Below are 16,586 nucleotides of genomic sequence, written 5' to 3' on the forward strand. Positions count from 1 at the left end.
TGCTATTTTCTAGTTGTCAGAGATGAAGATTGAGGTTTAGACATTTAACATCTTGCACGTAAAGTTCGTGTTATTATTATTAACACTGAAACATTATAGAAAATAATCTTCTAGATTACTTCTATGATAAATATGATGATCGGATAAATACTAAAAAATATAAATAAATTTTTCTTGTTATTAAGAATTTGCATAAATGTAGAATGATGTTTAAGACTGGCATCGAATTTTTAATCTCTAATAACATGAATTCGACGAAATATAAATAATTCTTTTACATTACAAACATCACTGAAAAAGAAACCGATAGACTTAATTTTTTTCCTTATTCAAACGAAAAAACCCTTTGGAACTTATTTTCCAACCCCAAAGGGGTTTGAAAATAGCAATTATGTTGCTATTAAAGTAGTAGCATATAATTCCAAACGTGAAAAAATATAATTCTACGATTTCATTGATATTATTAATAAGAAATACTTCTCTTAGCATAAATTAATTAACTGATACTTTATTTACATTATGATGCACAAAGATAAAATATGCATTATTTGTTCAATTTTAAAGTTGTCCAGCAAACAGGTCAGGTGTCCAACCAAGCTTGAAAAAATTGATAAATAGTTAAGTGATCATTCTACATTTATAGATAGTTGCAGATCAGTACGTATTCGTATTTATCGCACTTACCCCAGGGATAAATGAAGAAAATTCCTTCTTAACGGTAGCTTCTTATCTAAGGCGATCACTCCTTCCTACCGGAATTGGATTCTATGTTAATCTATTTTTATTTTACCCTTTAGGACTCATTAATGAAAGTAATCGTTGATTGCTTTACATGAGAATCCCTTTGAAATAAATACGCCTTAAATGTACAGATCCCTTATATCCCTTTTCTCCTCCTTACTAGAGGAATAAAATCCCTTTGTAGCCCTAGTTTACATCGTGATATATACATATTTCTCAGTTACTAGAGTTTAGCACTTCCGATGTTGCCATCTCTTTTAACCCCCACTTAAATTAATCCCTTAAGGGTTTTTAATAAAAATAAATTTTTCTCTTTAGAAATTGCTATTGTTTATAAAAGGTGGTGAACAACATTTTGGAACATTAAGCTTCTTACATATTTTTCAATTTTTTAACGTACTATGCAAACATAAATTAAGGAGGGAAATCCAACAAAACTTTTATTCTGCCATTACGGTAGCTATTATTTTATTTAAAATTTCTTGTAATTACGTCTAACCACCGTGTACAGAACTGACCGATAATTAAAAATCAGCTATTATATTGTTATTGAGTTTCTTCTCTCCTAAACGTTTTATTGACCTAGCAACCTAAAATTCGCATTGACAGTTCATTATTAGTTTTATCTTGTAATCCTATGTTAGATCTTGGGATATTACAGTAAAATATATCAATTTACAGAACGATTCTTGGAGTTTTACCCCTGTTGGGAATAATTTGAAGCAAATAATTTGTTTAAAGATAACCTTTCTTTTTGCTTTTTTTTTTAAAAGATAGCTAAAATTTCGCTTTGCTTTCTAGCCCAGTAACAGAATAATGCTTGAAAAAAATGATTGGTACAAATATTATGGGAAATAACTAAAGGATTTATATGATATTTGATCTTAAAAGAAATTTCCCTGAAGCTATATTATCAGTAGTTTTCCAAAAATGTAAAGCACAAAAATAAAATAATGGTGGCAAAGAACACGATGTTTTGATTTTACCTTAGTTAATTTCACTATATTACCGGCAAATAAATAAAGATTTGCATCAAAAAGTAATATTTGATTATTTAATTCTGGGAAAATTAATGTAATCAATTCAGTCCAAAACAAATGCAAGTTTAATAAACATTTTATTTACAATCCCCAAAACGTGTCAAAAACCTTTAAATTTAAAACAAAATCAAAATTTTTAGAAATTAAAACCGAAATTTTAATTACTAAATTCAAAAAATAAATATTATTAAAATTTAATAATCAAGATATTATAATTAACTTATCTTAAATATGTTATTTAAATTATCTATTCGATTATTTGTACAAAGCCCAATGGAGAGTACAGTTGAATATATATTAAATTGTCCTTAGTAATAACAATGTTTTTGATGTTATTGAACTGAAAACCCACGTGTATCGAATTTTCACAATAATTAAATGAATTACATTGAGCAACAGAATTAAACTTTTCATTACCAAAAGGATTAAAGTGATTCTAATAGAAATTTTCACGCTAATTCAAATATGTAAATAGATTTTATTCATTACTCATCGTTTTTCTTTAATCTATGGGTAAACCTTAAAAGAAATATAAGAATTTACATGAATGCAGGGTAGTATTCAATTTACTAAAATGTGGTAGTTGTTTTTCATCTGTGTTTTGGATCTAGGACATCCCTCTTAAACGACTGACAATAATTTGCCAGCGTTCTTTCATTCCATTGTCAGTGGTACATATTTTCCATGACTGATTGCTGGTGGAAGCGATCTCCGTGGCTCATTACTTGCGGGCCGAGATTTTCCGGAGAGAAATCCAGTGTGAATTCAAGAAATGAATTTTTAGGGACGTATTACAACCAATATTTTTTATGGCTGTCATACGATTCACCGGGGATTTTGAGTGAATTGAATCGTAGGACACAATTATCGTTGTTGCGATCAGCAGTTGTTTTGTTGGTATGAGAATAGCATTTTTGCTATTTAAAGACTCAATCGCGTAATAGTCTGAGTGCAAAGCCTAATTGAAATTAGATATTGGAAGAGTTTTTGTTAAACATTCGGTTTTAGAGGAAGGCGCAGGGATCGTGATTTCCGCGAATCGATTAATTTGATAGTTGAGAGCTGCATGATAGGTAGTCGTGGTTGGAAGAGGCCATACGCAGGCGATACTACGTTGTGTAAATACATTGATGGAGATATCTGCCGAGGCATTTGCATCGGTAGCATCCTGACAGAGGCCAAACTGATGACTGATGTGTTACCATCAGGACTATGAACGGAGGGCTAGTGTGGACCGGGATCGTCACAAAGCGGATGTCTTCTTCTACGGGGGTCAGAATATAATTCACCCATAACGACACAATAGTCGGAGGATAATGATTACGTAAAAATCAGCTTGGAGGTTACTTAAAAATAAAACCTTTCAACTAACTTTTAAATAACCTCCGCTCTGACTTTTCGACTTCGCTTAACAGTTCTTCGAATTTTCCATCTCTAGTAAAAATTCTTATTTGAAGATCTACAAAAATTCCTTCCTTGATTTTAGCGTCACTAACACTAAACAGTTTTTCTTTCAAATAGTGAAGAAATAATAACTTCATCATGCTATATCAATATCAATTTCTGAACAGAATTATCACTGAGACGTAAGAAACTCTACTGTTCTTTAAAAAATACCTTACCTAGACCAATAGAACAGTACTCACAAAGAAGAGAACATAAATACAAGAAGGATTAAACTGAAATTAAACTTATTTAATTTTTTAAACAATTAATAAAGAGTTATTCTGACGAAAACTTTTCGTGTTTTACTTTCTTCTTAAAAAAATGATCAAAAGCAAAGTTAGAGAATTACATTTCCAAAATCGAATTTATTAATCTTTAACTCTATGTTAATAAGTAAGTAGTTTTTTAATATTATTCTGGTTACGTCAGTGGGAAGTAGTGAGAAAAGTAGTGGCTAACAAATTAGAAAATGAACAATTTTTTTATTTTGTAAAAAAAGTGAATCTATTTTCTCATACAAGATTAAACATGTAAAAAACCAGATATAAAATTTATAATTAATTATAGTTTTTAATTATATTATTATATTTATTTTTATTAATGTATGCATACAAATCACACGCAAAAACATGTGTACGCACACAAATGCATCAATAAAATAAAATTGATTGAATATCATACGTGTAAAAATTCATTATAAAGCAATAATAATATATTGAAAAGAAATAAATGTGGAATAATCCCTTATTTCATTCGTAGCACGTAAATAAGGGCTTTGGATTGAAGTATTGCTTGCCCACTAATGAGTTTTTGTTTTCCTTCCTCACTCCGGTTTTAAAAATTTATCTTGACATTATTTAAGCATTTTAATAGAATACCCGCTCCATTTGCAAACAATATTTTATATTATAGTAATATGATAAAGCAGAAATTAATGATTTCAGACTCATTAATGTCAATAGATTATCAATAAAATTAGAAAATATTTTATAAATCCATTTCATTTTAAGTTATGAAACGGATAGATTTGCATAACTGTACTTTTATGATTTAAGAACAGACTGTCGACTGTATCCGTAGTTGATTCTCCAACTGGGATTGACACTTTTTTATCATTATAAAAAAATATTTCCTCTAACGCAGATTCAGAGTTATGACCTTTGTAGAGACACTGTTTAAAAACGTGACGAATGAGATCGGTAAATAATTACAATATTTGCTCCTCAAGATTGTCCATGAAAAAAATGAATCAAAAAATTTCTATAAATTCACATATACTGCCTGTAATTCAAATAAAAATTACAGATAAAAATATTAAAATTTACAAAATAAGTAAGTAAAAAATTAGTAATTTTACTTGGTTAACTACGCAAACTAAAAATTACTACTTTTCCCAATCCAATAGATGCTGTAACTTTTGTTATAGATCTGCAAGGAAATTCTCCTTCGTTGAAATAAATTGTGGTATGACGTTTGCTCAAATTTGAAAAAAGTTTTTCAAATATAGTTCAAGAGATAGTAATGGGCGAATATTACCTTTTTTCAGGCAGGAAGAAAGTAAAGATGTTGAGCCCCAAAATGCAGAGGACGATCAGGGTGAATGATAGCCAGCTAGCGATGTTGTCAGACCGGGCACACTTCGATCACAACATGGCTGGCTATCTACATAAAAAAACAGCGGACAGCACTAAATGGCAGTTGAGGTGGTTTGTCTTGTATCAGGTAGGTAGATCAAAATTAGTGTTTTATCGGTTTTTTATTATTTATTTATTTTTAGTTATTTTATTTTGGATTTATTATGAGATGTTTATCTAGCTACACGCATGTCTGCAACCATTGCTGTATCCAAATTATAACGTATAACTGGAAAGTATTCCTGAAAAAACAATTTAAATAAATAAAAGCTAATTTAAATAAAATAAAGCCGATAGTTAATATAAAATAATAAAATCGATTATAATATAATTAGTTACTTTTATACAAATTTGAATACTAAACAGTGGTTACCGGAGTACTTTTGTGGTTGGGGTTCAATTAACCACACGTCTCAGGGATCGTCAGCCTGAGTCTGTACAAGACTACAGCTGATTTACATGTCATACATATCCTCATCTCATTGAGCCATGGGTGGGTTACTTAATGTTCACTATTCGAACAGATTGCTGCATTAGGAAAATAAAAATTAAAATATTTGTAATGGATCTTTCAGATTCAGTCAGAATCTGTTTTGAAGTGTCAGTTTCATACGAAGTGTCTGCAACTTATAACCGAGTATTTGGAGTAACAACCTCTTTATTCCAAAAAGTAATAATAAAAAGAATTTAATTAAAAATTGGAAATATTTGCATATTATGAATCTAAAAACAATTTAAACAACTTAATTTTGAAAGAGGGAGGTTCGGATTCCTTCTGGCTTGTAGACTTCAAGATAAATGTTGGTTCGTACTGTGAGAAGTCAAGATAAAAAATTCCATTTTAAATAATGAATACGATAAAAAATTGTTAGCTTAAATTTATTATGAATATAGAAATTATTTTATCTATAATAACGAGTATACGTAGTCAAACAAATAAATCAAGAATATTTATTTTGTATAGATGAATGAAATAAAAAAAAGAATAGAATAAATTTAACTTAACGTCTCTCCTGGTCAGATCCTTTAGATTAGAAGAAAAAGATACTTTGAGAGAAATTTAAAATAATTTATTTAACCGCACTTATATTGACCAGACCGGAGAATTCTGTGGAGGGTGCCGTTTAACTAAAGAAATGTATGAGGACGACCTACAATTTCACTACATGAGGATTTTACTGCTGATATTTATACCTGGTTATCTGAATTCTCAGGAAACTGAAGAGTTTGTGAAATCTTAAATACAAAACTGTCGTATCTGAAATAAGAAATTACACAAAAACAGGAAAGGGAGAAATAAAATTGATAAATTTACGTAAACGTTTTTTTGAATGACGTTAATACAATAGAAAATTTAATACTTACCGATTCAGTGAAATAAACAATTGAGGTAACTTACTGATTCATCTATAATAATCAAAATATTGATATGGAAATAAAAATATACGATATAGTTTCTTTATCTAATTAAAACGGTTTTTTTTATCAAACCATAAATTTTGAAAAAATAATCAGGTTTTTTAGATAATTCTAAAGACAATGAAATTTAAACAATGCAAATCAGTCCAAAAATAAATATCAAAATATTTAGGATTTGAAAATTTTAAAGAATACAATAAAGATTAAAGAAAATCTTATTGAAAATAATGAAGTTCAATAAAAATTATTTGGGAAGGCTTACAATTCATTTACAGAAACGTATTTTTCACGTTTCGGAGGTAGCAGAAGTTATATCTTTATTCCTTCCTCTTGTACACTTAACTAAACCCTAAGAAGATTGTATCTTCAAGAACTTAATCTCACAGTGGATAACTGCACAATGTTGTTAGGAAAACACACTTGAATTTTGAATGTCGGTTCAGGTGTTATAAGCATTTATAAGCAGGAGTTATAAGCATTTAACAATTTTAATAGAAAAAGAAGAGCTGTTTGACCTAATTTTTATTGAAGAAAATTAACATTTAAACTTCTTTATGAATTCAAATTGACCTTTATACTTATTTGCGTCTAAATTATTTATGTTTTTATACTTTTTATTATTGATAACGTTCGATCGTAAAATCATTTATTTTTTTATTAACTACATTTTGCAGTTTGAAGTAATATACGCGGATGCGATGTGTATCGGTGAACAGAACTGGCTAGGATGAAATCCATCGTATTTGTTTAAACTTTATTCTCATCTACCGTTGTTAAGTCGGCCAAAAATGACTTTGATTTTTTCGTGACAGAAAAAATTCTTTCTTGAAAAAAAATGGCCCTGTGAACAACGTAGTCGATGTGATGATACATCATCCAACACGGTAGTAAAAGTCGAACAGCCGGTTTAGTGATACTACTTAATTTTAGATACTGCTAAATAGTTATCAATTAAGATAAAGTCTGATAACCTCAAAGCCAAGAAAGTCTACGGCCTGAACTAGGTCTGAACTAGGCCTGAACTGGTCTTATACAATCACTAAGTGATCGTATAAGATCGTATAAGAAGTTCAGGCTTTAAGGTCAGGATTAAAGTTATCTAGAAACATGAATCCGACATCGAAAAATTGCAGTTACTATATTGGATCGGAACTAATATGCGAGGATTATCGTTTTCGTCTGTGAGAATTGAAACAGTATGACACCGTAAAACCTTCGAAACCTATTGAATGCCTCGTAAACAGCCAAATGTAATAATTGATGTAATTCAGACTTTAATTAAAACTTATAAAATGCTTGATAGCGACTTTAATATTAATTCAGTCGATGCTTGCCGTTGACTCAATGCTTGAACCGACAAGATACCGGAAATTACTGTGCTCTGTATTCGTCAGTACCATTCGAAACAGTTATCGGCAGCCCCCAAAAAATCGAAGGTGCTGACACGATTAAGAATATCGGGGTTGTCATCAGACTCCAAGAATATTCATAGACTGGTCGCTTAGTAGAGAAAGAACACAGGTTTACGGATCGGTACGCCAAGCAGTTAAAGGAGAAACAAAGAAGTTTAAAGTAGACACGGAAAGAATTAAGGTGTCTGAGGGTGAAAGCTGGAAGTTGATTTACGATAAAATGATTTGAAGAAAGTGATAATTGAGGGGAAGATGGAAGTAAAAATTCTGCTTTTTTCTCTTTTCTTTTGAATGGTTTATGTTTAGGTAATTACTAAGAACTAATTAATTATGGGCAATGTAAAAAACTAGGTAATTATGGGTTTGATGTATTATTTCATTAACTACTTTAGAAATGGATTTGGCGATTAAATTGCATTAAAACGTTTTTCTTATTTTAAAAATTGTAATTAATCATTCTGAGGACATTTTGAATACATTTTAATTAATTATGATTATTGAGATAATTGTGAGATTCACTGCATGAAGTAATTTCTTTACCTATTACGGTACAGAATTATAATGTAAAATGTTATAGAATATTACATTACATCGGTTAACTTTTCAATTGTGATAAAATTATTTTAAATAACTCACGATATAAAACAGTAAAATTTTTGTAGCTTTTTATTTTTTATACAACGATAAATAACTTAATGTAGGTAGATAATTGAAGAGGATTTTTCATCGTTGACTATGGCCTACTGTTCCTACTGTTTTGGGGTTATATATTCGTATATTATATTTGATGATACATTTCCCAATGCCCATTAATACATATTTCTTTGGTAGAGATTATTTTTTTAATTTATTTATTTTTATTAAATTAGTTGTCATTTAACTAATTATTAGTAAATTGAAGTGTTCAATTAGTTTAATTTAATTAGGTTGTTTAATTTAATCGATAGTTATTAAAATATCCATTGAATGATTACTAATATTTATCAGATAATTTTTATGAAAACTGAGAAGGATAAAATGATATAAATTAATGACAGGAATCGGTTATTTATTTTTATCTTCCATATTTCCAATGCTTTATTATCAGATTTAGGTAACTGTTTAACGCATCGGGTACACTCTTGATCGACTGGACCTTGGTTATCCGGAAATTAAACCCTTAAGCCCTATGTTTTGATTGCACTCGCCCAACGTACCGATCCGATCTTTTGCTAAACGCGTTCAAACCTGTGCGCTTCAAATTAAAAATTTGATGTTTTTGCCAGTCTTTTCTTATGCGTGATGAATGGACTAAAGAGTGGGGTGCAAACACGCATAAGAAAAAATTGGCAAACATCAGATTTTTAATTTGAAGCTATGACTTTCACGTAATCTCACAAATTACCATCAAAATTTGCCAAATTCATTCTGAGATACTGTCCTAAAATTACTCGTATTTTTTTACCTTTTTGTGCGTTTAGTTTAAGAGTGATGTTTTAAAAACTTCTTTTTAGATATTTTTCATCTATTTGTGATTGTTTTTCTTCATAAAATAATGAACTATAAGTAGGCACCGGAATGTACCGATCACTAGCGGAAAATTAAGATTCGTTAGTATCAATTTCTAGAGTTAAATTTCTAATTTAACGTTATATCAATTTTCATTATTAAAAAAAAAATTACACAATAGGTAACCAATTTTGGACACCTAATAATTCTATTCCAAAACGCCGCTCGCCAGGGCAACCCACCCGGAGGGCCTAGCTGCAGAGACGTGCACGCCCTGCAGCTAGTAATTAATATAGTAAGTAATTAGTACAGCTAGTAATTAAATTGTAATTTTTTTTTCTTCCTTGATATTGGTTAATCTGAACTTCATTTTTATTGTTCTTGATTCTTCTTCTTCTGAATTCCAATAAATTCTTACTTTAAGTTTATATTTTGTAATATTGTTTATATTTTAAAATCTTCTTTGCCTCTTCCATTTATAAGTCAATTCTACTAAGGCTATCATCGTGTAAATCCATCAGGAATCAGTAAATATCCACCATAAGGTTTCTAATATTAGTTTGTAATTTAAAAATTGTAAATTATTTTTAAAATGTGTTTTTTTTTAGAAATTATAAGGTTTGTGCCAGACCTATGGAAAAACTGATCGATCATTGCTATCTATTTTAGCGATAACAATTGTTGCCAATGAATACCATGAGCGACAAAGAAACCGTAAATTTTATTACTATTACTGAAGTTTTTGTTGTAAATCTTAATCGGCTATTAGAATTCACTATTTATCGTTCTTTATTACTTTTAATTGAATGGGACAGACATTTTAAAACGTATATTTTTGAATGAAATGTACTAGAAATTTACATAATAAGAGTTTAAACTGTTTTCTACGATGTACCCTCAATAAATTGATATAGGTGTTTCATTATTAAGTTACCATTTTCCCAAAATGTTTTGTATAATGCTACGAAATAACTATAAGTGATAAGATTTTGGATTGAATTTACATTATTGTTTGTAATTCTGCAGGTAGGTGACTGGAGAATGGTGCTGTACTGACATCTATAACGCTTTTTAAATTTACAGTACGCTACAGTTACGCTTTATAAACTTAAAGTGGTAGTGTATTAGGGACCCAATTAGTTGTCGATTAAAAAAATGGACAAATTTAAGATATATTCTCAGTACTTAGAACGCGTACTATCCTCCCAGTGATTATATAGGAGTAGATATAATTGAAAAGGACCTCACAAACTTGTAATCGTTGTATTTACCGAATATTTAAGTAGCTGAAATATGACGTAGTTATTCATAAAAAATAAGATATTTAGAATACATATAAGCAAAATAATATTTTTGTTAAATAAATATATATATATATATATATATATATATAATATTTTAACAAGTAATAATATTTACGGTCAAGTTAATTCTTTTTTGTATCACTCCTGCATGCATTTAAAGAAAACAAATTATACAACATTTATAACAACATCAGAACACACATTATTTTTTAAATATGAAAGGTGACTCCGCGTTCCTGTTAATGAAAAACATTTGCCGTAATATCTTCACACACGGTTTATTACTTTAATGTATTTTTTTGAATATTAACAGAAGTTTAAACAATTGGAGATTAGAGGAAACATTTTTTTTCAATTTTACTTATAATTTCTTCTTCGCATAAGAAGCAAATAAAATATAACTTATGTAAATAAATGAATTTCGTTTTTGTTTATTGACACACACATACACACATACACACACACACACACACACACACACACACACACACACACACACACACACACACACACATATATATATATATATATATATATATATATATATATATATAAACAAAAATTAAAATAATCGGTGATATTATGATTAAATTTAGATATTATGATACCACTATCTCCCTCTATGAATCATGAGACCTTGCCGTTGGTGAGGGGGGTTGAGTGCTCAGTGATACAGAGTAGCTGGACCGAGGGTGCAACCATATCGGAGAGGTACCTGTTGAGAGCCAGACTAAGGAATGATTCCTGAAAGAGGTCAGCAGCTCTTTCAGTAGTTTTTAAGGGCGTAAGTCAGGACGACTTAAACGGCCATATCAACATCACTCGGTCCTCTGACTGCTGCGCAGCTGAAAGCAATGGAAAACTACAGCTACTTTTTTTCCAAGAAAATGTAGCTCTCTGCATTTTTACATAGCAATGATGGAGGCGCCTTCCTTGCTAAAATATTCCGGAGGTAGACTAGTCCCCCGTTCGGATCTCCGGTTGAGGACTAAAGGAAGGGGTCAAAAGAAAATTAAAAAAATAACATTCTACGAGTTAAAAAAAAGTTTAAAAAAGGTTGGTAGGTTAGAAAATTTAAAGAAGGAAATGGCTAGGATAAATGTAAATAGTAGGAATTAGTGAAGTACGGTGGGAAGAGGAAAACGACCTTTGGTCAGGTGATTTTAGAATAATTAATTCAGCTTCAAATAATGGGCAGGCAGGTGTAGGTTTCGTAATGAACAAGAAGATAGGAAAGAGAGTAGAGTAATTCAAAATGCATAGCGATAGAATCATTGTAATAAGGATAAAATCAAAACCTAAACGGACAACAATTGTTAATGTCTATATGCCTACAAGCGCTCACGGTGATGATGAGGTAGAGTGTGTATACGAAGAAATTGATGAAGCAATTAAACACATAAAAGAAGATGAAAATTTAATAATAGTTGGAGATTGGAATACAAGCGTTGAAAGAAGCAAGGAAGGAAATATAGTGGCTGAATACGGGCTGGGCAAAAGGAATGAAAGAGGGGACAGACTTATAGAGTTTTGCATGAAGTATAATTTAGTAATTGCAACACTCAGTTTAAAAATCATAATAGAAGAATATACACATGGAAAAAGCCAGGCGATACTGCAAGGTATCAGATAGATTATATCATGGTTAAGCAAAGATTTAGAAATCAACTCACTGACTGCAAAACTTACCCTGGAGCAGACATTGATATTGACCATAATTTAGTGATAATGAAATGTAGATTGGGGTTTAAAAATCTGAAGAAAAGGTGTCAGATGAATCGGTGGAATTTAGAGAAGCTTGAGGAAGAGGAGGCAAAGAAGATTTTTGACGAGGACATCGCAAGAGGTCTGAGTAAAAAAGATAAGGTAGAAAATGTAGAAGAAGAATGGGAGAATGTTAAAAAGGAAATTCTTAAATCAGCAGAACTTAAGCGGAACAAAGAGAACCGGTAGAAAACCTTGGGTTTCAGACGATATATTGCAGCTGATGGATGATCGTAGAAAATAAAAGAATGCTAGTGATGAAGAAAGTAAAAGGAACTATGAACAATTAAGAAATGCTATAAACACGAAGTGAAAACTAGCGAAAGAAGAGTGGGTTAAAGAAAAGTTTTTAGAAGTGGAAAGAGCATTGAACATTGGTGAAATAGACGGAGCATACAGGAAAGTTAAGGAAAATTTTGGGGTACATAAATTAAAATCCAATAATGTGTTAAACAAAGATGGTGCACCGATTTATAATTTGCATCTGAATTTAAGAGAGCATTAAAAGATTTGAGTGGCAAATAGGCTCCTGGAATAGACGGAATACCTGTAGAATTACAGCGCAGTGCTGGTGAGGAAGCAATTGATAGATTGTACAAAGTGGTGTGTAATATTTATGAAAAAGGGGAAGTTCCATCAGATTTCAAAAATAACGTTATAGTGATGATACCAAAGAAAGCAGGAGCAGATAAATGTGAAGAATACAGAACAATTAGTTTAACTAGTTATGCATCAAAAATCTTAACTAGAATTCTATACAGAAGAATTGAGAGGATATTGTCTTCCACTCTCCTCTCAATTCTTCTTCTATCACTTCTTCAGTGTTAGGAGAAGACCAATTTGTTTTCAGGAAAAGTATACGGACAAGGAAAGCAATTTTAGACGTCAGATTAATAGTAGAAGGAAGATTAAAGAAAAACAAACCAACATACTTGGCATTTATAGACCTAGCAAAGGCTTTCGATAACGTAGACTGAAATAAAATGTTCAGCATTTAAAAAAAATTAGGGTTCAAATACAGAGATAGAAGAACAATTGCTAACATTTACAGGAACCAAACAGCAACAGTAATAATTGAAGTCCGACAAGGATGTTCCCTATCCCCGTTACTTTTTAATCTTTACATGGAACTAGCAGTTAATGGTGTTAAAGAACAACTTAGATTCGGAGTAACAGTACAAGGTGAAAAGATAAAGATGCTACGATTTGCTGATGATATAGTAATTCTAGCTGAGAGTAAAAAGGATTTAGAAGAAACAATGAATGGCATAGATGAAATCCTACGCAAGAACTACCGCATGAAAATAAATAGGAACAAAACTTAAGTAATGAAATGTAGTAGAAATGACAAAGATGGACCTCTGAATGTGAAAATAGGAGGAGAAAAGTTTGTGGAGGTAGAAGAATTTTGTTATTTGGAAAGTAGAATTACAAAATATGTACGAAGCAGGAGCAATATAAAACGTCGAATAGCATGGGCGAAACGAGCCTTCAGTCAGAAACATAATTTTTTTACATCAAAAATTAATTTAAAAGTCAGGAAAAGATTTTTGAAAGTATATGTTTGGAGCGTGTCTTTATATGGAAGTGAAACTTGGACGATCGGAGTATCTGAGAAGAAAAGATTAGAAGCTTTTGAAATGTGGTGCTATCGGAGAATCAAATGGGTGGATAAAGTGACAAATCTAACAGATCATTCAGAATGGACTAATTTTAACAAAATAGCGGTCAAACTCGACTGAAATCTTAGCTACATCTTCTATGAATTTATTTAAAATATTTGCCTTTGGGTCGCTTCCTTTTATGAAAAATACATTTTTAACATTTATTCGATTACTTTGCACTTTGCAAGATAAAGTAATTGGATATATATTAAACACTTTTCCTCCCCTATCATATCATCGACTAACAAACACTATTAGGAAACAAAACAAGACTACCTTTATATAAAGACATTTTATCGTATTGTGAAGTGAGTTATTAAGTGTCAAACCAGCCATTTAATAACTTAAAGTACGACTAAATAAGGTAGAATTGATCAAACAGTGCAATAAAATAATTGCAGCAGGCAATCCCGCACGAAATGTTTTTGTTTCATTTTGTGATTAACTGACATGCGCGAGAGATTAAACGATTAATTTATAAACTGTAACTCAGGGTTCTAATTAGATGTTGTGCTGTTTCAGGATGTAGTGATTTATAAAGTATTGGTGCTGTTAAGTCGTTACAAAAACGGAAAATGTATTCAGTATCTTCTGTTAATAACCTGTATATCAATTTTTTAGACACTCGTGATTTTCACGAGAAAAAAAATCTAAGTTATTTATGTGCATAATTGCCTGATCAAATTCTTAATTAATTGACAGTAAAATGTGTTAAGGCTTTTGGCTTTACAGGTTTTTGGCCACTACTCTAATATGCTTTTGTGCAATTAGTAATTTTTTAATGGTGGACCATTAAATCACTAAAACACATTAAAACATATGTAAAACATATGTCTGAGAATCATTAAAGGAGTAAATCATTTGATTTGAAGCCTTTATTCATAAGATGGAACATTTTACTCCTTAAGTAAATATCTGTTTCCCGTATTTTATTATTATTATTTTTTTTTAATGGAATAATCAGTTTTTAATTTAGGGGATGTAATTGTTTGTAACGTGTATTAACTACAAATTCGTTTTCTTTGAAAACCAAATAATCTCTCGCTAAAAACCTATTTTTAAGTTCTAATTTACCAATTATCATGAGATTTCGTAAGAGTATAAAGTAATTTAATAGAACCATTAAGAAATTATTATTGGTCGGTTATAGTAAACGTTTTTATGGTGATTTGAAAGGTTGCTATAAAGATAATTTACCTAAATTAATTTTTATTACATTTAATAATTTTTAATTAATTTTTCTCTACATAAGTATATATACGAGTATGTACCATTAGGTTTGGAATTTTAGTTTCAATTTAAGTATTCTAACAGTACAGTGAAAAATTTAATACCTTTTTATAAATAGTAGATTTTAGAAATATATAACTGTCTATCTGATGTAAAGGATCGTACTCACAAAAAAAAGCAACTAGATTAATGTTAGGGGAGAGGTTGGTTAAGATTGGATGGCGGTCATGTGAATGGCAATCCTCAATAGTAAGGTAGTACTAACAATGTAAACATGAAGTAAAATAGGTAATTTTTTGCTTCTCTATCAATGACTAATTGAAGTAAAAACAAAAATAATTTAAAGAACGTTTAAAATAATTGTTACAATAATTTATGTAACTAACAGATTAGAGTAGTAAAACACTGTCATCATCTTATTGATGTAATCAAAAATGATTAATGATCATCAAACAATCATCGTCACTATTAATTTTATTACACTATTTCCAAAGTGAATAAAATCTTTGCTTCGTTTTGCTTTAATCTATTTTTTTTTCATCTATTTTTTACGTTACAAAACACGTGTAGTTGTAATTAGTACAGTATACTATAGTATATAAAAAGAAATATGTGAGCTATAATAATACTACTATAGTATAGTATAAGATAGAAAAAAGTAATTGGCTATTAATTTTCTAAATCCAAAAGATTAATTTTTTTCAAAAATAGTTGATTATTGCATCAAAAATGATTTAACAAACGGTAATACAGCCTGCTATACTGCTATCATATCGCAGTTTTTTGATTGAAACATAGTCTGTCCCGTATTATTTGCACACACAGACTATTTACAATTTACAGATGTACTTTTACGACCTCACTGTGCACAGACCACAGACCGCTTATCGTCCGCTACTGAAAGTGCTCATTCCCACAATAGAAGACAATTACGTGTTTTATATGTACAGAACTATGTTATTTAAATGCTCTACACTGTTCTGGACTATAATAATAAACCGGTGATATCTCTTTTCCATCTGACTTTTCTTAGATCAATGTTTGCTAAAACATACTTTATATTTGTACAGATGTAACCCTAATCTAGGGTCAAGATATTACTCCTTATTTTTTTTTGTTTTTTATTCTTGTTATAGCAGAAAATTGGTTTACAAGTAAAACTAGATTTTTCTTAATTTTGTAAAGTAACTATAAAATGATAACATCCCAGTTATGTTTTTTTTTTTTATCGTACCCACAATTTTGCGCGCGAGTGTGTAATAGACAGAAAGAATGTGCTTGTAGATACAACAAATAACTCAGAGCTCATAACAAATAATATTATAATAATATAATTTATTTGTCGCAAAATGATATTAAATAACTTATAACAATATTTTGTGTAAATTACATTGCAAGAATCTTAACTGTATTGGGTTATTGCTTTCGTTGAACTCAAGGAGAA

The 16,586-nt window shown here is 30.1% G+C and overlaps 1 protein-coding gene across 1 annotated transcript in view; it reads left to right on the forward strand.

The window, feature by feature from the left end:
• The window catches only part of LOC142317735 (ras-specific guanine nucleotide-releasing factor 1-like), a 526,102-nt gene that overhangs the window by 26,482 nt on the left and 483,034 nt on the right, over nucleotides 1-16,586 (forward strand). Inside the window, exon 3 of the mRNA XM_075354282.1 lies at nucleotides 4,774-4,949. Coding sequence (XP_075210397.1) covers nucleotides 4,791-4,949 — 159 coding nt within the window. The 5' untranslated portion in view covers nucleotides 4,774-4,790. The remainder of the gene's footprint in view (nucleotides 1-4,773; nucleotides 4,950-16,586) is intronic.

This window comes from Lycorma delicatula, chromosome 1, assembly GCF_047948215.1.
Source record: "Lycorma delicatula isolate Av1 chromosome 1, ASM4794821v1, whole genome shotgun sequence".
In the NCBI taxonomy this organism is placed as follows: domain Eukaryota; kingdom Metazoa; phylum Arthropoda; class Insecta; order Hemiptera; family Fulgoridae; genus Lycorma; species Lycorma delicatula.